Source organism: Oryzias latipes, chromosome 6 (assembly GCF_053564925.1).
Source record: "Oryzias latipes strain Hd-rR chromosome 6, Olatipes_Hd-rR_3.1".
Classification (NCBI taxonomy): Eukaryota; Metazoa; Chordata; class Actinopteri; order Beloniformes; family Adrianichthyidae; genus Oryzias; species Oryzias latipes.
In genome coordinates this window covers 33,489,202-33,509,727 of record NC_136242.1, presented here as the reverse complement: position 1 = coordinate 33,509,727, position 20,526 = coordinate 33,489,202, and the positions used below count along the sequence as shown (strand labels likewise).

The window sequence follows — 20,526 nt, the reverse complement described above, 5'->3', positions numbered from 1 at the left end:
TGAGGTAAAACCAATACTTTGATTTAGAAACATATTCCACATCTTCCTGGATGTGACGAACGTGACCTGGAGGTCACATCCAGTCCTGTTACCTGTGAAGCAACAGGCTCAGGAACGCCACGCTTCTGCTAAAGTTCACATTTCATATAACCATATTAAACACAATCTGTTTCATTTTAAAGATTATATTTTTAGGGATGAAATGTAAATACAAACTGCAGACAAGCATCTTGAAGATGCTCCTAAAAACAAGACACCAAAGCAGATATTTTTGTTTTCTCCTTTTCTTTCTGTTCTCTTCTTTTATTAAAAGTGACGTTCAGGGATTCTTGGGAGCTTCATTGGGGTTTTCCTGACAGTCGTGTCCGGCATCTGCTGCGGCCTTCAGGGGGTCTCCTGGTTTGATCCACTCTGTGGTCCAGGTCTTCAGAGTCCTCTAAACCCAAAGAAAGACCACATTATTCCACAAAGACCACTTTATCACATTTTATGTCATCTCGGACAGGAAAAAAGTGGGATCCAATCAGACATGAACAAACGTGGACGACTGCTGGGTACTGAAAATGTTAAAGGATGATGAAAGCAAAAACGGATCCAATCTGAAAAATGACATCTATGGACCAGAATACCTGCTGACAGGTGCTTTTGAAAGACTGAGCATCAATAAAGAAGTCATTAGTTTCCTCTTTTTGTCATAATTTTAGATAACTCCAAAAATGCTGTTGTTACTCTCTGATGTCCCATGAATAGTTTTTTTTGCTACTGTTACCAGTTGTGTTAATTTAGTGACCATGGTTAGTCTTTTTTTTCTCAAACTTTATTTGTTTTATGTAGAAAATGTACAGAATCTCCATCAAATTATAGATAATAGTTAAAGTAAAGGTACGTTTGCACAATCTTCTTAAAAAGAAAATTCAATAAAAGAGCTGAAAACAACAACAAACAGAACCAAAAAAATAAAAACACAAAACCGCACCAACCCTCTCCATCAAAGCTTTAGAAAATATAATACGTTTCAACACCATGGTGGGTTTTCCTGTCATTAAAGCAGACCAGAACCAGGACCTCCACCAGGTAACAGAACTGAAAACGTTCTGATGAGAACTTCCATGAACGTCCATGACATCTAGGTAAATAACGTCTAGCCGCGCCCCGGACGCAGCCAGAGCGTCAAGAACCAGAGTTCTCCATCGGCTGTTAGAACTGCAGAAGCTGAGAACCTTTGAGGGGCTCAGAGGAACCGAACCCCGGAAGACTGGAAGCAAAAGCTGCTTTTACTGGCAGGACCAAGCGGATGTTTACCTCTGCGACTGCGACCTTCCTATCGGTGGAGTGAACAGCGGCCTGCAGCTTCCTGAGTTTGGCCTTGGCCCGCATGTATTCTGAGACATCAGGAACCTGGAAATCCTCCAGCTGACGGCGCAGGCGTTGCTGCTGAGCCTCCGCCCTCAATCGCTCCTGAGAAGAGAGGAGGTGCAGAGCCACTAACCCAGACAAACCCAGAGGAAGGTCTCTTACAGCCGGACTGACGTTCTCGGCGTGCTGCGTCTTTTCTTCCAAGTGCGCCAGCATCTGGGTCCTTTTCAGAATGAGGCTGTCCAGCTCTGAGGACTCGGCGGTCGAGCGCCGCACCTTCCCCTGCACAGGACACCAGCCGTGAAGGCACAGGCGCGCCACGCAGCCACACCTGAGATGCTCCGCCTCATCATGTCACCATGTGTGAGCAGATGTCCCGTTGTCCTTGACGACATCTCCTCTTCATCTCCGTGATGTTTGTCTTCACCGCCGCTTCTTCTTGGTCCAGAAGAGGAACCTGGAGTGGAGATCAGCACAGGTGGGTGTTCAGCATCCCAGAGCAGACGTTTGACAGCTCAGCTGGTTCATCTTCAACCTCCAAGTCGGCTTTTTCGTGTCTCTCCTTCTTCTGCTTTAGCTGCTGCAGAAGGTTCTTCACTTTCAGCCTCAGTGCCACGTTCTTCTGGTTCAGCGTCTCCAGTTTGGTCACCTGTTTCAGGTTAATGTACAAAGTTAAAACATTTTATGAATGCGGTAAAAACCACAGCGACAGGGTTTATTTTAATGAATGATCCTGTTTAATTCCAGTTAATTAGCTGATCTCTTCTTTAAAATGTTGACAGAGGTTTGAAATCCTTCCTGCTGTTGATGATTGAAGGCTAAGTTTTACCTTTGAGCCGTCTTGAATGCAGCACACCAGCCTTTCTGCATCCGTCCTTTCCCGCCGGCTGCTCCCCATGAAGCTGACTAAGTTGCGTTCAAACTGGCTCCTGGACTTCCTGATCTCCGCTTGGCGTACATCTGCTTCCATCCAGGAGGCCTGGAACGCAAAAGCAACAGCTGCTGCGTGAACAGGAGCCAGAGGTTAGCTGGCGGGTCACGTCCTGACCTTCCTGCCGTCGATGATCCGGTCAAACTTCTGCTTCAGCTTCTCTTTTTCTTGTTGCGTCTCTTTTACTTCCTGCTGAGCGATGTGGAGTTTTTGTCTGAGGGTCAGCATCTGTAAGGAATGGGATTTAGTTTACCGTTTAAAGACCCACTCTGATGAAAACTGGGTTTTTAACGTGTTCATGGAGCATTTTCTGTCATGATGGAGGACACGGATAAAGAAAATTAAGATTAAAATGGCATTTCTGAGTATTTCTTCGTTCAAATCTATGTGAATCAGGAGCGGACGAAAAAATGCAGAAACTATCTCCTAGAAAAAGGTTTTTTTTTTTTTAAATTTCGGCTAAAAGCGGCGTAATAATGATTAAAGACGACTTTGAAAACAGATCAAAAAAGAAACAGGAAATAAGTTGCTCTGCAGCTACAGACTAACAAGAACAATCAAGAAAAACAAATCTGCAGTTTTGAGTCCTAAAAAAACGAATAAATCCGGTTTGAGAGTTTGCAGAGGTCACAACGGACCGACAACAACCATCAAATGGGTCATGATGGTCGGTCAGGACCGCCATCAAAAAGCCTCTCACCCCATCAGCCGTCAGACGCCGCGCTCCTCCAGTCTGGAGCTCCGGCTGCTGCTGCTCCTGGGGCTCCAGCAGCTCCTGGGGATCCCGGCGCTCCATGAAGCGCTCAAACATGTCGCTCTCCCCCCGAAGAATCGCATTTGAAACTCTGTGGGACGTTTTAGCACAGGCGTGTACGAGGTTGACAGAAACAAACACTTTATTTCACTTTTATTGACTTGTAGGATATAAGCCTCTGGCATCTCGTTTTCAATGGGGGGGGGGGGGCACTTTTTTATTTCAAAATAAACGTTACAGTAGTATATTCTTTATTTACAAGCATTTCTCACTGATTGTTGTTTCTTGGCAACAACCCATATAGGGATGGAAGCTCATAATGTTAAAGTCATCAAATGAGCATAAATATGGTATAAAGTTGGTAAAAATTTCTGAAATCGCAGAAAAGGACATTTTTTAAATCACAGTCTTTAAATAAACGAAACGTTTTTACCGTAGCTGTTGAATCTGCTCGTGAATTAATGTCGTTGTCCCGTTTCTTTCCATGGTCTTCGCTTCCTGCGGTTGCTAAGGTGAAATAACCTGCCGGTTTGGTTGCTATGGACGTCCGTCTACGTCATGACGTAAACAGCGTCCTAACGTAAACAATCAGAACGGATTGCTTTTATATTTAAGTGACATGTGTTAAAATTGTGTTTTTTTAACCAACTCCAAAGTTATATATTTGTCACTAAAGATATTTATCGTAACTTTTTTAAAGTGGGCGGGGCTTCAGTTGAGGTGGTCACCTTTCTCATCAGTTTAGGTTTCGTTTTAGTTTCTGCTCTGCAGACCTCACAGCTGATGCTCCGCTGACACCGGGGACCGTTTCCTTCACGATGACGTCAGACATCACCGCGGCGGTCGTGAAGCTCCTGAGCGACCACCACGGCAGTCTGGACCTCCAGCGGCTGGAGCAACAGCTCCGCCGCCGCGCGGGCTCCTTCCCCGCGTCCGAGCTGCGCGCCGCGCTGACGGACGAGGCTGTGGTCGCCGTCCGGGAGGGCAGGCGGCCCGCGGGCCGCGGCCAGCTGGTGGGCCCCGACAGCCTGCTGGTCCTGAAGACCCCGCTGCGGCTGTGCCAGGCGAAGAGCGGCGCGTGCGCGGGCGCGCGCTGCGAGCGCCTGCACCTGTGCAAGTATTTCGTTTCCGGGAACTGCTCGTTCGGGTGAGTTTCGCTCTGCAGGTTCTTTGACCCAGAGTTCCGGTCCGGTTCGGTTCGATTCGATTGAGTCAACAGTTTCCTTCCAGAGAAAAACACAGAAAAGCTTTAAAGTTTTTTTTTTTTCTTTTTAAAGCTTTGAAGTTTCAAGTTTTCATTTCTGAAGAAGTGTCGTCATGTGGGCGTGGCTTCCAAATGAGTTTCGGAACCATTTTCTGGAACGATTTAGCTTTTAAATAAATAAAAAACCCTCAGTCCTTACATTTCATACTTCAGTTCAGTTTGGGTGTATCAGAATAGAAAAGAATATTCCGTTTAGTTTTATCAATTTAGTTTTTTTAGGTACATTTTTTTATTCATAAATGTCGTTTTATGACAAATAAGCACAACTTTTGTGTTTCAAAAACGATCTCCTGCTTTTCTTTTTATAAATCCCTTTAAAAAATACAAAAAAGAAAGCTATAAATCTCTTTAACTGTTTCTTGGATTATCTGGATGAGTTTTTTATTTTTAATAGATTTAGTTTATTGCTTCTTTTAGTTTGCTTTTATATGTCTATCTAGAATCTTCACAGAGTTTCCAATTCATAAGATTGAATGTCTTATTTATTTTAATAACTTATAACTATACTTTATTATATTATTTATATTGTTTTCATTTACTGCTTTGACTTTGTTCTAGTTTTCTGTTTGTAAAATCCTTTACTGCCTTCTGTTTTTGGATTTGAATGTTCCAAAAATGCTCTGTAATTTTGAATTCTGTCAATTAAAAAAGAAAGAAGAAGAAACTACTGTCGCCATGGATACGATGACTCAGGAAGCACTGGAGGGGGGTGCATTTTCCATGTGTGACGTCACAGCTCCATTGTTTTGTTTTTTTGCAGTCAGTGTTGTGAACAGAGAAAGACACAGTTTCACTTCATCTGCTTCTCCTCTACACCCCCCTCCTTCTCTTTGCTCCTCCTCTTGACCTCCGACCTCAGTCAGCATCCTTTTGATTTCATGCCCCCTCCTCCCCGCAAATTGATGACGTCACTGCAGGAGAAAGCTTGCGGCCAATATGTCTTTTGAGGCCAAAATCCACAAAAGGCATGTCGGGGAGATCCAAAGGAAGTTTTGAAATTATTATGGGATGGCCACAGGATCTACGTACAACTTGATGGACAGTTTGCGGCAACGTGCAAAAATTTAGCAAGTTTACACATTTATGTACAAAATGGGAAAAGAAAACTTTTGTTCAGTCGATCGTCACAAAATTCCACACGCCACCACGCTAAGTCTACAACCCAAGTTTTGTTGACCTTTGACTTTGGGAAGAGTCCCCCCCCATCTCGGATTTTCCTTAAAAAATCCCTTTTAGTACCTTCTAGAAATGTAAACTCCTCCTAGGGATGTTGTCGACCACAGGAAGTGGAGGCGGGATTTAGCCCATTTAGGGAGGCGGTAGGCCCCGCCCTGCTGAGAGTTTGCATTTCCATTTGAATTTTGACCCACAAAGAGCACAATGCTACGCAAATGTAAAGGGACCAAAACCGCACAGCGTTTTACAATGAATGCTATGGATTTTAAGGAACTTTAAAATGAATCTAAAGCAAACCATTTATTGAAATGCTGGTTTTAATACTGTATAGTAAATTTCCAAATGCATTTTCAATTCAATTATGACAAAAAAAACATGCTAATTTGAAATGCAATTGATTTAATTATTTATTTTTTAACAATTGTCATATTGAAATGCAAATTTGAATACTGAATCGCATATCCCTTTGAATTATGACTCCAAACAACTTGAATCGGCCTCTGCACACCTGTGGATTGGACCCCAGGTGTGGTGGAGCAGACGGGCGATTCAAACTCCAGGTCCAGATGTCTCTGGCCTACATTCAGCTGATTACCTGCACCAGGCGTGTTGTTCCCCATAAAGAGCAGAGGTGGTTTGATAAGAAGCAAAGCCTCCAGGACTGGAGTTTGACAGCCACTCATGTAAACCTGCAGGGAGGAGCTCCTTCAAGAACCAGAGTTTGGTTTTTAACGGAGAACGCGCTTTCCTTTCCAGGCACTCGTGCAAAAACTCGCACAGCCTGGCCTCTCCACACAACGCTGTGCTGCTGCAGAGATTCGGTCTGGAGGAACTGAGTCAGAAACAGCTGTTCCAGCTGCTGCTGCAGAACGACCCTTTCCTGCTTCCTGAGGTAGGTGTCACGACCTCGAAGGGACGCAGAGGAAGTCGCCGCCGCCGCTTCGTGACGCCAATATCGTCCTCGCTGCAGGTGTGCTCCCATTACAACATGGGCGACGGTCCCTTCGGCAACTGCAACTTCACCACCTCCTGCACGAAGCTGCACGTCTGCAGGCACCACCTCCAGGGGGACTGCCGGTTCGGCGGCTCCTGCAAAAGAGCTCACGTCCTGGACCAGCACGGACTGAAGCTGCTCCAAGGGTTGAGTCCGGAGAACACTCAGAACCTTCACCGCATCTACAGGAACAAATTCATCATCCTGAACCAGCAGAGTGCTGGAGTCGCAGGGAGTCTCTCCTGTAAGTGCAGACGTTACTGCTTTCACATCGCCATGGCGACGCACGTCCAAAAAGTCTACGTAAACCCGTGTATGTGACCGTCTCGAGCTTCTGCGTCTAAAACCTTTTAAAGGGTCTCTATCCTGCTTTTCTTAAGCCTTTCAGAGTAAACTATATCCATAGATATGATCATATATGACCTTTGACACACTAAAGACAATTTTTGATGAATTATCAGTTATTTTCTCAGCTCATTTTCCTGAGCCCAAGTTAAACGACTTGAATTCTGAGGCTCCGCCTTTCTCCCCGTGTGGGTACCGCCCATTTCATGACATCACCAACCCCACGTCCCCCTCATGTTTGAGCCCCTCCCACTTCAGGCCGGGCCTGACGGCAGGACTCCCCAGGGCGGCGTTGCTGAGCAACAACGCTTTTTTTTAACAAACTTTCATTTGATGTGAAGTTATTTAGTGTTTTATGCTCAGAGCTTTTGTTTTACTGAACGCTGCGTCTCCTGCAGCGTCTGCACCGAGGAAGATCAGCATCTCCGAGTCCACTCACAAGCCTCCTCAAACCCCCCCTGAACCCCCAACCACTCCTCCAAAGGCCGCGACCGATGCTGAGGGCAACGAGATCTGCCTCTTCTTTCTCTGCAGACACTGCAGCTTCAAAGGTACCGTGGCCGTCGGGCGAGCGGAGGCGTCCGAAAACGCCGCCGCCGGCCCACTCTAACCTATAACGAACCCCCCAACAGAGAGGTGTGCCCGGGTCCACTGGCACCTGCCGTACCGGTGGCAGCATTTAGCCGGCGATGGCGTGACGTGGAAGGACATAGAAAACATGGAGGAGGTGGAGAAGGCCTACTGTGACCCGGCTCAGGACAACAGCTGCACGGATCGACCATCCGCCCTGAGCTTCTTCAGACTCATGAGGTGCACAGAGATCCCCCTCCCCACCTAATGTCACTCAGAATTATTCTATGCAGTTGTTAAACATCCACACACGTATTGATTCAAATCTAAACGAGAAAAGGTCACCAAACGTTCCCAAATTGAAAAAACAGGAATAAAAGCAGAAGTTGGTGATCCTGAAAAGATCAAAAATGATCCTAAAAGCACGTTGGGGCTGTTTCTGCTCTTAGTCCTGCATCAGAGGAGCACGTCGACTTCCTAACCATGACCTTCAGAGGCGCTCCGGTCCGGCGTCTGTCCACCGCCTCCTGCGTGTCGAAGCCCCCCCACTTCATTCTGACGACGCAGTGGCTTTGGTACTGGAAGGACGAGCGCGGCGCCTGGGCGGAGTACGGGAAGGTGAGTTCAGAGGGAGCCACAGATTCAAGTCAAACTCCATTTATGGAGCTCTTTTCATACATTTGTAGTTTTCAACCTAAAATCCAAAAGACCCCCCCCCCACACACACACACTCATATTCCCAGAGGGTGCTATGACAGTACCCCCTCCCCAATAAAAGCAGTAGGCCAGACCCAGGAGATCCCACTGAGGAGGCCTGATCCCTGGTGTGGAGGAAAAAATGGAAAAGGAATAAAAACAGATTAATAACCAGATCAACCATCATGGACGAGTTTAACCACGGAGAGGGAATTAAACAGATAAACAAATGTAAATTTACTAATTTCCTTAACCCGCTGTGTCCCTTTACCTGTTTACCTGGGGTTACCTGTCCCAGCTACTGTTGGGTGAAGGCGGGTAGAGATGAACAAATCAATAATAATGTGAAAACCAAATGCATAGAATCCTTCATTTCAGCTAAAAGCAGGTTAAAAGGTTCAAAGGCAGATCTCCTTTGACGACACACTGATGAAAATCCTGTTTTAGGAGTTTTTATCCGGTTCTTGTAGAATTTTTCTGATAATGGAGGACATTTAGAAACCAAATTCATCCTAAAATGACATTTCTGTGTGTCTGTTTATTCAAATAGTAGTAAATCAGAAGCAGAGGAAATACTATGTTTGAAAAAGGTCGTATTTGTGACATAGAAAATACTCTGGGCGGGGCCAAAGTCTTCCTGCTCCGCCCCATTGTGAGCAAGCGTTATAAAAACTGGAGCAGAAATAAATAGAAAATGAAAACGCTGCCTGATCCAGCAGCTCTTCTGCTCTGGGCTTTGTGTCCTCCAGGGCGCCAACGGCGCCGGGATCACTTCTCAAACCCTGGAGAAAATGTACCTGGCCGACAGAGAGACGGCGGTTCCCTTCACCGCCGGAAAGTTCCAGTACGTTCTCCACTTTGAAGAGGAGAAACGGATGCACCAGCAGAACCTGAAGAGCCAAACCCAGAGAGACGTGAGGAGGAGGCCTCGCTTCGTGTCCGCTCATGACGTGGAAACGATGCGCAGCAGGTAAAAGGGGGCGTTTCCGCTTACAGATGAGCGCTGCAGCATTTTGGCCTCTCTGATTCCATCGTCTGCATTTAGCGGCTCCTCAAGCATGTCCTGCCCCTCCTTGGCTGAAAATCTGCCCTCACACTGGGACAAAAGTGCCCTCCCTGACTTTGGGTTTAAGGTATTCAAAAACCCGCCTGTCGTTTCATTTGACGTTTAATTCCATAAAAAAATGGTGTCTGCTTGTTTTTTTGACCCGTTTCTCTCATTTCTGACGTCGTTCAGCTTGTGACCCTCACCAGTTCAGCCCAGGACTACGTTAATATTGAGAAACTATTCAGAACCACCATGTCCACCAGTACCATAAAGAGCATCCAGCGGGTCCAGAACCCTTCTCTCTGGAAAGTCTTTCAGTGGTAAAAGGCTGCAAAGTTTTCATGAAAACTGAGCTGACGGGGTTCAAACGTCAATCCGGCGTCGGTCCGGACGTCTCCTCACCTCCGTCTGTTTTCGGTTTCAGGCAGAAGGAGCAGATGCAGGGGAGGAACGGAGGGAAGCCGGTGGACCAGCGGTACCTGTTCCACGGCACGGACCGGACCCTGATCCAAGCTATTTGCGAGCAGAACTTTGACTGGAGGGTTTGTGGCGTCCACGGAACGGCCTACGGCAAAGGTACAGCCCGAGAAACCCGTCGGCAAAGTCGCCCATTTCCTCAGAAACCTTTAAAGTACGGCTCTGATCGTCTGCTGATCCCTGTTCAAAGTTTCCGGTGGTCTTTCGGCTGTTTTTGGCCCAAATCCACAAATTTGTGTCGTTTTCTAGGACATAGTTTCTGCAGAGCGGCAGAAAATTCACCTCAGATTTATGGGCGGGGCCATTGGAACAGAGTAACCCCACCACCCATTCCCGTCCCCGTTGCCAACAGCTCTATGTTTAGCCGTCCAGTTTAGATCCAGATTCCAGCCCAGAAGAGGAAAACAAAAGACGTTCGTGGATCTGTTGGTCTGACGGTGGATGCATCAGAGAGGGGCGGAGCATGGAGCTTCTGGCCCCGCCCAGCGTATTTCTACGTCACATCTTTCTCAAACGACCCTTTTTCCGTCTGCTCCTGATTCACAGCGAATGGAATTCTCAGAAATAGCGACTCGTCGCATTTCGGGCAGACACTCTGCAGAATTACAGGTTACTCCACTAGGGCGGGTCAGTCTTTTAACTCACCTGCTTAGCGTCCTTTTTAAGTCAGGTGTACAATTGTTCATTCTCTCTTACCTTCAGCGCTCATTCTTAGCCCCTCCCTCCTCCCCGGTTTCCACCTGTGGGCTCCGTTACGGGGGTTTTTGTTACCCGAAAGTGTAAGGAAAAAGAATTATCTCAAGGAATTGAACGGAGCCTTATGCCAAACCGAAGTTGTGAATCAAATTGTGAATGCCAACCAAAAGATGTGAAAATCTAAAGATGTTGTGAAATAAATATTCTTCTGCAAGAGTTGTCTGACTGAAATGCCATTTTAATCCTGAATTTCTTTATGTGTGTCCTCCAGCATCAGACAGATGTCCCATGATTATCAGGGGGGGGTCTTTAAAATCCCTCGTCTTTGTCTTTCAGGGAGCTACTTTGCCAGAGACGCCTCCTTCTCCAACAGATACGCCAAGGCCGGAGGCGGCTTGACCAAGGTGATGTTCGTGGCTCTGGTCCTGGTGGGGGAATACACTCAAGGACAGGGCAGCTACGTCCGGCCCCCGCCCAAGAGGGGCAGCGGAGATCTGTATGACAGCTGCGTGGACCGTGAGAGAGACCCCACCATCTTTGTTGTGTTTGAAAAGCAGCAGATCTATCCAGAGTACATCATCAAGTACGTATAGAGGAAACTGGTTTGGATTTTTTAAGGAGGGGGGGGGGCTCTGACTTTGAATGGTGATAAGGGAGAGATCTCCTAAAAAAACAAACACGTGAACTTTAACCTCGGTGTGAAGCGTTTCAGAGCAAAGAGTTCGTCTGCACCGCTTTACCCTCTGATTTCTACGTCACATCAACCAGCTTCACCCTAAACTCTGACTTCTTTCCTGAAGTTGGGCTTTAATTGGTTTAGATTTAACGGTTTGTTCTGTGGGACTTCACTGTTGGAGGTACTTAATTTGTTTCTTCTCCTTCTGAAACCTTTTTTTGTTTAGTGGCAGAAGGCTCTCGTTGTAAAAGATGCCGTTTTTGGGTCATAATTCACATAAACATGAACGTCTGAATTCTGATCTAAAAGTAAACAAACTGCAAAGACAAGAAATGTCATAAAAACAAGAATTGATTGCAGGTCATTAGCATTAAAACACCAAAAATAGAGGATTTGTTTTTGTTTGTTTGTTTGTTTTTAGAGATTCTTTGTTCAAATAATGTAGAATATAATATTTTATCTTTTAAAGTTAAATTGATCCATCTGGAGAGATTTGTTGCAAAAGTTGACACACATTTAATAAAATATTTTAAAAAAAAAGACTAGTTGCATCCTTTGAAGTTCAGTCTAAAGCAGCTATAAATACATTCCTACATAATTCCTACTTGGAGGAAGATTTATGAGAATTAAAACCACTTTTTACACCAAAAAGTTCAAACGTGTTGATGTAATGTTGCTGTTTTATGACGTTTGTCACACATGATGTTACATGAAAACCCAAATGAGAAAGATTTTCCTTCAAATTGTTCAGAAATGTTTGATCCCAAAAACCAAATGAAGCTGATGGGATCGTCTGCTGGACGCATGAATGAAGAGCTGGAGGAAGAAGACGTGAACTTTGACCTGATGGGAGCCGCTTCTCAGAGGACAAATGAACGTGGGGTTTGTTACCGGAGCAAATCCATCAACCAACAAACGTCCCAGCTAGAACTGGAAATGCTCGCTTCAGAAGGAGGATTTGATGCTGTCTTCCTCCATAAAATGCCCCATTTCCATCCAACATTTAGCTAGAAAACATGCAAACATTTGATCAAAACATGAAAAAATCTGAATATTTGGAACAGTTTTATTTCAGTAAATCAAATACAACTGTGTTATTAAAAAAAATCAATATATTTGAATCACATTGATGATTAAAACCTATAGATATACTTTCTCTTTTCTAAAACCAGGGAGGTTTCACCGCATGGTTGTAGTTTTTGTTTAGTGGAAGTTTTGCAAAGAGACGATTTCAGCAGCAAAAAGGTGCAAATCTGCATCTCCAGCTCATCAGAACCGACTGTCGCTTCCATTTTCAATGGTTTCACAGAGCTGGAATCCTGTTCAGATGATTTCCTTCCTTTCTTTTCCTAAAGGTTAGTTTCTAATCCTCTGGAGGAGAATCTGCTTGAGCTTCTCTTTTGGTAATTTTGACAAAAATGCCGTTCTTGGGTCCCAGCGTGCTGGACGACTTCAGCTCCAGAGGAACCTGAAGGAGGAAAAGGTGAAAAATAACGACAGAAATAAACACTCAGGCCAAAACGGGAATCAAACGACCAGCTTCTTATCTTATGTGCCTCTGATTTTGGTTTGCTTTTCTCCAAAAATCTCAACTTCCATCTGACAAAAACCTCATTTTTGCATCCAATATGTGATCATAAGTTTGATTGAAAACAAATAATAAAATGTTTGCAAAAACACAAAAAGTGTTTCTGGTTTAAATATTTTATTAGTTTAATTGAAGACAAAGCTCGTTTCCTAGTGACTAATCTTAATTTCTTTCACCCTTTGACCACAAAGACAATTTATTTTAAGCAAAATCTCTAATAAAAAAGTAATAATTTGTGAGTGATGGTGGTCTATTTCTTTTAGTTTATAAAACAGTACAAATACATTCAACAACAATGGGACTAACGTTTAAAAGGAAAAAATTTAATTTATGAGTCAAATTTATCTGAAAATGTTGAACTCTAGTCTTTGGTTTATAGTTTAGCTCCTAAAATAGGATAAGTTTGGGGGAGAAATAGTAGAAATATACTTTAAAGTGGTAAAACTGTATTTGGAGTAATAGATAAATGCTTATTTCCAGACATTTTTACCATTTCCAGAGCAAAGTGCCTAAAAATGAGTGTTTATCACCCATTTAAAGATGGAAATATGTCTTAAAGGTGCAGAAAATCCAAACTAATGGTACGTAGACGAGTTCCATCTGCACGTTTTTCAAACCATGGAAACATTCTATATTGTCTATATTTATGTAACTGCTTTGAGAACGACATTTTTTCCAGTATTATGCCTTTTTTGACAGAAAACGTCGTTTTCCAGGAGAATTGAGACAAACTTCCTTCTGTCTTGTTTGGACAAACGATTTAAAGTTTCTGTGACAGAAACGAGTCGCCCAACAGCGTTTATGGACGACCTCGACCCTTGGAGGTCACGAAACGAGGCTTCAGACGAACGGATCCCCGCTCACTTTGGTCTCGGAGCACGCCACCACGCTGAAGCTGCGGAACAGGTGAGCCAAGGCCATCTTGATCTCCAGCTGGGCCAGCCTCATCCCCACACAGTTCCGGGGTCCCGACCCGAACGGGAGGTAGACAAACGGGTGCCGGCTGGCCTTCGCTTCCGCAGTGAACCTGGGCGGGAAAAGGGAAAATCGGCAAAACAAAATAAAAATAAAACATTTTGAAAAATATGAAACTTAAATGTAGGTATTATGGGATGTCACTGACTGGATGATGACGTTTTGAGTTTAGACAAAGAGGGAAAGCAAACCAAGTAAAGAGTTGATTGATTGATTGATCAATCACCCAACTTTTGCAGTGGGCGTGGCCAGAAGCTTAAAGAAAAACCTTCAGTCAGAACAAATGTTCGTAGAAAAGGTGAACAAACGTCATCAGTGATGTCTCATAATACTTTTTAACCTTTCCTTCCTTCCTTTTTCTGGAATCCGTTTTTTGTTTTTTCCTTACAGAGAAGGAGAGTCTAAGGCCAGTTTAGTTTAGTTATTACCTTTATGTTCTTTATGATTCATGTTTATTACCGTTATGAAGCCCGTTGAGACATTAGTGTCGTAATATTGGCCGAATTAAAAATTATTTGAATTATTTTTTCTAAAATGTTTTTTTTAACATGTTGATTTCTGGAATTTAGTTTAGTTGAACTTCTAAAATGTCATGTTTTCTCTTTGTTTTGCGTTTTTAATTGTGATCGTTCTGTTTTTGCGTTGAGTTGGTGTGATTTGAGCCTCAGGGCCACCGTAGTAAAGCTACCAAATCTCGTGTTTGGTCCAGAATATCCTCTTTTCTGTCAGTCGGTCGGTCGGTTAGCGTTACGTCTGTCTTTTTATGATCCAGGATTTTTCAAATCATCCGCAGAAATCCTGGAAAAAGTGTTTGTGATTCTCAGCTGCAGTTTTTCCACATTCAATAGTCAAAACCTTTTGATTCTGCTGAGGCACGTTAACGTTGGGAGTGGGGTCATCCGGACCCCACAAGGGCTAGAGCGGCTAAATGAGCATCGTTTTCTAACTCCTTCCTGAAAGTCCTCCTTCCTGGACGGAACCGGAATACCTCTCAGGGATGAACTTCTCCGGCTCAGACCAGTATTCCGGATCGTAATGGAGGAAGCCGGCGGGAATCTCCAGCGTTGCTCCTTTCGGGAGGCGCACGCCGTTCACCACGCAGTCCTCCTCGACCTCTCTGGCAAACCTTGATGGGTCGGTTGGCCACAGCAGGCGTTAGCGTTCGAATCCCTACCGATCCTCCTGCTTCCGTCCACACCAACACAACATCAGCTTACCTGAATCCAGGAGGGTAGAGCCGTAGCGTCTCGGACACCACCATGTCCATGTACTTCAGCTCCTGGATGTTGGTGTAGTCGGGTGACTCCTACAAACACGGGAGGGCGGAGTCACCGAGCGTGAAAAGGCTCTGAGAGCAGCGGATGGCGGCGGCGGACTCACGTGTCTGCTGAAGAACTGGTCCACCTCCTGCTGCACTTTGTGTTGGCACTCGGGGTGGACGGCCAGCAGGTAGCAGGTGAAGCCCAGAGTGCTGCTGGTGGTCTCGTAGCCCGCCAGGAGGAAGATGAAGGCCTGGCCCACGACTTCATCCTCGGTCATCATCTTCTTCTGAGGACGCCTGAGCGCCGACTCCTCTGAGCGGCTGCTTTCCTGATCCGAAGACGCCGCTTTGGGGTTGGTCAGCGTCTCGTCTCCGTGGTTGGAGGTGTCAAACTGGTCCAAAGACGCACACTCTTTGGCCGTTCGCGCGTCCAGCATCAGCTGAAGGAAGTCTCTGCGCCGCTGCAAAATAGAAACATTGATGGTTTCTCTTGGCGCCAGAAAAGAAGAAGGTTTGTGAGACTCACCTGGTCTGGAGGCTGCTCCTCCCTCTGCTTGATGATCTTCTGAATGTTGTGGATGAAGAAATTACTCATCTCGTCTCGCCTTTTGTTTGGAATGAATCTCGCCACGGGAGCCATCAAGGAGGGAAAAGCAACTGCAAACACAGAAAAACGTGGCGTGATGGCGGCGTTTTTTCCTCACCCTCAGACAAACCCGGGTTCAGGGAGCTGAGTGACTTACTGAAAAACATCATCATGGGCCTGAAGAAGGAGAAGGTGAAGAACATTTGAGCGTGGTGGACGAACGGGTCGTCGGGTTTGTTCTGAGAGTCCACCTGGGTGGCGAAGGCCACGCTGGCAATGACGTCCATGGTGAAGAAGCCAAAACACCTGCAGAGGCGCACAAACGAAACGCGTCACGCCGGACCGGAACGCCTTTCGCCGCCGTCTTGGTAAATACCTGTGGATGTCGAAAGCCTGGCCGGACTCGGCGTGGGTGGTCAGGTTCTTCATCAGAACTTCCGTTACCGTGTTGATGAGCGGAACCATCTGCAACGAGACGGGAGGAGTCGAACGGCGTGGTTAGAAACGGCTGTCCTGCGTTGTTTAAAGGAGCACATCAGCTGCACTGGAACGACTCTGTTTTGCACAGGAAGTCTTTTATTTTGAAAGGAAGTCAAACGGGCGTCTATCAAAACTAAAAAAAAGTTAGTTCCTCTTTGTATTGCTGTTTTCACTCATACTAAAAAATAAATTAAAGTGAAAATGTATTAAATGCAAATCTGTCTTTAAGGTTAAATGGAACTTCGTGGCTCCCACGAGGTTTTGCCCAAATGGCTTTTTTACTGTTAAAGGCTGCAGACTCCTGACCCAGGAGGTCAATCTGGGTCAGGAGGGCCTTCAGTGTGAGGACATGACTTGATCCTGTGAGGATCCGTCCAAACGGCGGTCAGTCCAACTTGGGTTGAACAGCCGCAGAGACGGACCAGAAAAGTTTCAATAGAATGACGGTTACATTTAGAGAAAACGGTCACCATGGTAGCGTTTAGTGCTAACTTTTATTGAACCTTTTAGGAGGAAAACTCCTGACTCCTTTCCTGAGGAGGGGCATGTCAGTGACATGTTTGGAACAACTTTTTACACGCAGGGGCAATTCCTTTAAAGAGAAGCTGTTAAACACGGGCGCCGTAAAACCTCCAGGAGGGTAAACCCGGCGCCGTTAGAAACGGAACACAGACTCTCAGATTGCTGGATGTTCCTTTTCGTCTCACTTCTTTCATCTTGGCAGCACTGAAGGACGGAGTCAGGATGCTCCTCACTCTCCTCCACCGCTCGTCCTTCAGGGCCAGCAAACAGTCCACCATGGGTTTGGTGGCGAAGCGCAGAGTCTGCACACAGAAAAACAGGAGAACAAAGTCGCCGACGGGACCAGCCGCCGCTCATCCGCTCTACCGGGATTCCCGGGAGGTTCCTCACCATTCTGTTAGGGAAGCTGCTGAAGTCCTTCACCATCACTTGCCGGAGCAGATCGGGGTCTGCGATCACCACCACCGGTTTACGGCCCAAATAATACCTAAGACGTGGGATCAGGAACGATTCCTTTATTACATACATGTAAAAAACCCTGGAACATGTTTGAATACATAACAATGTACAGTATTTTTCTTACCCGCACACTCTGCCGTGGGTTTTTATAAGATCGTTGAGAGGTTTAAAGAAACCCTGAAAGAGTAAAAAATACATTTAAAGATCTTTTATATTGATCATAAACTGATATTTAAATGACATCGTCTGTGCAATGTTTGATAAAACACCTGACTAACATGTTCAAGTGTCTGTTTCAACTGAATCTTACCTCCCGGAACAAAAACAAATTCCCAAAAAACGGCACCGGCTTCGGATGTTTGATGCCGTACCGAGAGAGGACCGAGAAAGGATAAACGGAATACCTGAGGGCGAAAATGGAACCAAAGCGGTGAGCTGAACCGAGTCACTGAAACGACAACCTCACATGAAAACTTGTATGTTCATGAGGTTTCTGTTTGACTGGCATGAACGCACCAGTAGAGAAGACCCAGGAAGACGAGGAGGAGGCTGAGCGTCACGGAGCCGCTGCTCGCTTTGACGTTGAACATCGTGAAGAGGTCAAAAAGCGTCTCCATGATGGAAGAAGACGAGTTAAATCTCTGCCACAAACATCACATGAAGGTTTCTGAGGAGAAAAACCATCACAGCATTTACTGTAAAGTCATTTTGCTTTGATCGGACTTGAAAGGAAAAAAAAAATCAGACATGTTCTTTGCCTTAAATAGTGTTTTTTTTTCCCAACCAGACAAAAAGAATTAAATATTAAAATCGTAGCATGGCAGACATATTTTCACCTAAAAAAGGAAACGTCTTTTTTGTTTATTGAAGGTTGTACACTGAAAATGGGTCTATGTATGTCCTCAACTAAACACACGAAAGGGAATGTCAATAATTTGCAGCCTTATCTTCAAATCCCAAACACAGGAGATCCACATAAAGATTTGATTGGAAAGAGGAGGGGAAGGAAAAACCTGCAGGGATTTCTGGGTCAGAGGACTCGGGTTCGATGCTGTAACTCAAACAACAATGAAGTTTCCTGTGAGCCAAAGCTGTTCAAAGTTTAATGAGAGGTCATGGAAGTCTGGCAGGAGCTTTGCTGAAAGTGGACCGAGAGAAGGATTAAAAAAAAGTGTTTATAATGGGAAAAAAAGAATATCTAGATTATTTTTCTATCACGTCATTAAAAAAATGATTTATATATATGTATATATTTATATATATATATATTGTAATGACCCCTACAGGTAGGATTTTACTATAATTTAAATAGTAATGTATTATTTATATATGTATATACTTTTGTTGTTGATTTTCAAGTTCAAAAGAAACAAAACCTTTATTACCTAACCTGATTTTTTTAGTCGATATTTTAGTTTCCGGTAAATAACAATGATCGGATGTTTTCTGGTTTAACATTTAAACTCAGCGGTTTCGTCGTCAACATCGCAGAACATTTTCTTTCGTCCTCGAGCTTCGTTTCTACGTGAATTTAGTTTTTTACAGCTGTTTCTAGAATGTTTCCGCGGAGCTCACCTGACGCCGTCCTCCTGTCAGATCCTGCGTATGTAAACATTACCAAACAGCTGTCTTCTTCTTCTTCTTCTGCTTCTTCTTCTCTTTGCGCTCACAGCCGTGGTTTGCTGCGCTCTACAGCGCCACTTACTGCCCGGGATCGGTAATGACACGTTGAAGAGTAGAAAGAAAAAGTTGGAATAAAAGTATTTTTATTTGAGTCATTTTTATTAATTCAAAACAAATTTAATTATGATTCCTTAAATCAAGCTGTTTTAATGGCGTAATGTCCTGTTTGTTTACTGTAACAAAAGAACCATTAAAACCAGCAAGAGTTCAATGAATCCCATTTCAAACTGAACCATCATCTAAATTTAAAGGTTTTAAACAGGTTGAGCAGAGAACGGATGCCTTTTATTAAAAGAGCTTGTACTGTTTTAAAGTGCAGATTTTAAAATCTTGGTATTTAATTTTTATTGTTTTATTAGACTACACCAGATGTATCATAAGCCAACTGAAAGGCTAAAGGTTACTCACTTCTAGCAAATTTAAAGAACATTTTTTTGTTTGTTGTTGTTGTATTCTCTAACCAAACCAAAACGTTGATCCAAAAACTAGAGGTCAGAACCGACTCTTGGGGAATCGTTGCATCTCTATTGTTCAACATGAATGAGTGTGACGGTTAAACCACACTCAGGGCTCTTATTGATCTGAAAATAGCGATTAAAAATTACGTATCCTTCACTGAAGGAAATGTATTTTATTATCTTTGCTTTTGGAACCAACATCTGTACTCACCATGATTTTTTTTCAGTATTCTTTTCCATTGATCATCTGAATTCTCTGTTTGATCTGCTTCTTTAACCAATTGAGATTAGACTTTCCTCTGGAAAAAAAAGTCTTATTCTAGTATTCTTTTGTGTTTTAGATCTTTTCCCCCGATAAATATGTTGGTTTACCTAAACTTAACACATGGTTTGACTTGAGCTGTTTAAAAACATTATAAGCAAACATCAGGATGATGAGGCTGTTGTTGGAAGTTCCTCAGTCTGCCTCTAGAGGGCGCGCGCACACAGCAAAAATCCTGAAAATAGAATGTGAAGCCTCACTGGTGATCATCACAAGTCTGCACATCGCTACGTTTTATTTGTGGCCTCACATGTCGATGCAGATCCTCCTTTTAATAACATTAAGAAATAAACATCTTAAGAAGAGCAGCAAATGACCTGATTACAAAGCTGCAAAAGAGCAGGAGGGTCCAGAACCACCTGCACTTAGAATGCATGACCAGAACCAAGATGTGTCTGAAGTCCAAATCATTCCTGACTGACGCTCTAATCAGGCGTTTCGTTGGTTTAATCCTTTGGTTTCAGGAAAAATCTTTTCCTGGTTGTGAGGCTGAAAAATGGGAAAACCTGCTGACATCTTTTCTTTATTATCTTTTTTTTAATCATTTGTTTTCAAAGTTTCTGGTTTTTTTTAATCCAGCATTGTTTTGTTAGACACAGTAAGACGAACACAAACCGAGAGATGAATGCAGTTCCCTTCAGAAAAAGTATGGCTGCACGATATGAGGAAAACCCGCGATTTGCGATATTATTGATCAATATCGCGATGATGGCATAACTAGTGATGCATGAACAAATAGCAAAACACCTGAAAACATCATTTCCATTCCACTGCAACAGATTAATTCAAATAATAGTCAACATAACTGACCCTCGTCTACATAGGAGGCAAACATGTGACATAAAAGGGCTTCATCCGATTGGTGAAGGCGTCCATCTGATTGGTCAAATGCATCAATTGAATTATTTTATTCGTTAAATACCTCAAACTGCCATGAGATCAATTTAACCACATTTAAGGGAACCATTTATTATCATTTTCACCGACTTTTGCGATATGCATGTTGCACAGCTTGATTCGCGATAACGATAAATTTGCCATTTCTTGTGCCGGCCGAGTAAAAAATAAAAAGCAGGTTTTGTGTGAAATGCGAGGTCGTGAAGACGCCGCTCCGCTGTAACTTGATGCAGATGGACAGACTCCAGGTCATCAATCTACAATCTACATTGCAGGAATGTGGCTGGAAGTTGTCGTTTGAATTCAGTCACT

General features: G+C 44.2%; 3 protein-coding genes across 4 annotated transcripts; 1 reads left to right on the top strand and 2 right to left on the bottom strand.

The window, feature by feature from the left end:
* Window positions 1-169: 169 nt before the first annotated feature.
* Window positions 170-3,909, bottom strand: cfap263 (cilia and flagella associated protein 263). Of its 2 annotated transcripts, none has more exons than XM_023956108.2 (10): window positions 3,770-3,909; window positions 3,475-3,616; window positions 2,988-3,132; window positions 2,405-2,515; window positions 2,186-2,335; window positions 1,892-2,005; window positions 1,715-1,813; window positions 1,531-1,638; window positions 1,303-1,458; window positions 170-436 (listed from the first exon to the last, which is right to left on the bottom strand). In XM_023956108.2, exons 2-10 carry the CDS (start codon window positions 3,525-3,527, stop codon window positions 320-322), a joined length of 1,053 nt encoding a protein of 350 aa, XP_023811876.1. In that variant the 5' UTR covers window positions 3,528-3,616; window positions 3,770-3,909; the 3' UTR covers window positions 170-319. The 2 variants fall into 2 exon arrangements, with proteins under 2 accessions (XP_023811876.1, XP_078805232.1); XM_078949106.1 differs by having other exon boundaries at window positions 3,732-3,872.
* On the top strand, window positions 3,860-12,668 carry parp12a (poly (ADP-ribose) polymerase family, member 12a). Its single transcript, XM_023956106.2, has 12 exons — window positions 3,860-4,188; window positions 6,238-6,373; window positions 6,452-6,719; window positions 7,219-7,371; window positions 7,453-7,630; window positions 7,840-8,008; window positions 8,836-9,056; window positions 9,132-9,219; window positions 9,324-9,454; window positions 9,559-9,710; window positions 10,644-10,890; window positions 11,735-12,668. Exons 1-12 carry the CDS (start codon window positions 3,860-3,862, stop codon window positions 11,742-11,744), a joined length of 2,082 nt encoding a protein of 693 aa, XP_023811874.1. The 3' UTR covers window positions 11,745-12,668.
* tbxas1 (thromboxane A synthase 1 (platelet)) lies at window positions 12,032-18,565 on the bottom strand. The gene is made up of 14 exons (XM_004069858.4): window positions 18,430-18,565; window positions 17,371-17,521; window positions 17,165-17,258; window positions 16,979-17,031; window positions 16,786-16,882; window positions 16,581-16,697; window positions 15,770-15,858; window positions 15,551-15,699; window positions 15,334-15,464; window positions 14,927-15,268; window positions 14,764-14,852; window positions 14,535-14,672; window positions 13,436-13,598; window positions 12,032-12,451 (listed from the first exon to the last, which is right to left on the bottom strand). The coding sequence occupies exons 2-14, from the start codon at window positions 17,469-17,471 to the stop codon at window positions 12,347-12,349; spliced, it is 1,668 nt and encodes a 555-aa protein (XP_004069906.1). The 5' UTR covers window positions 17,472-17,521; window positions 18,430-18,565; the 3' UTR covers window positions 12,032-12,346.
* Between the last annotated feature and the right edge of the window lie 1,961 nt (window positions 18,566-20,526).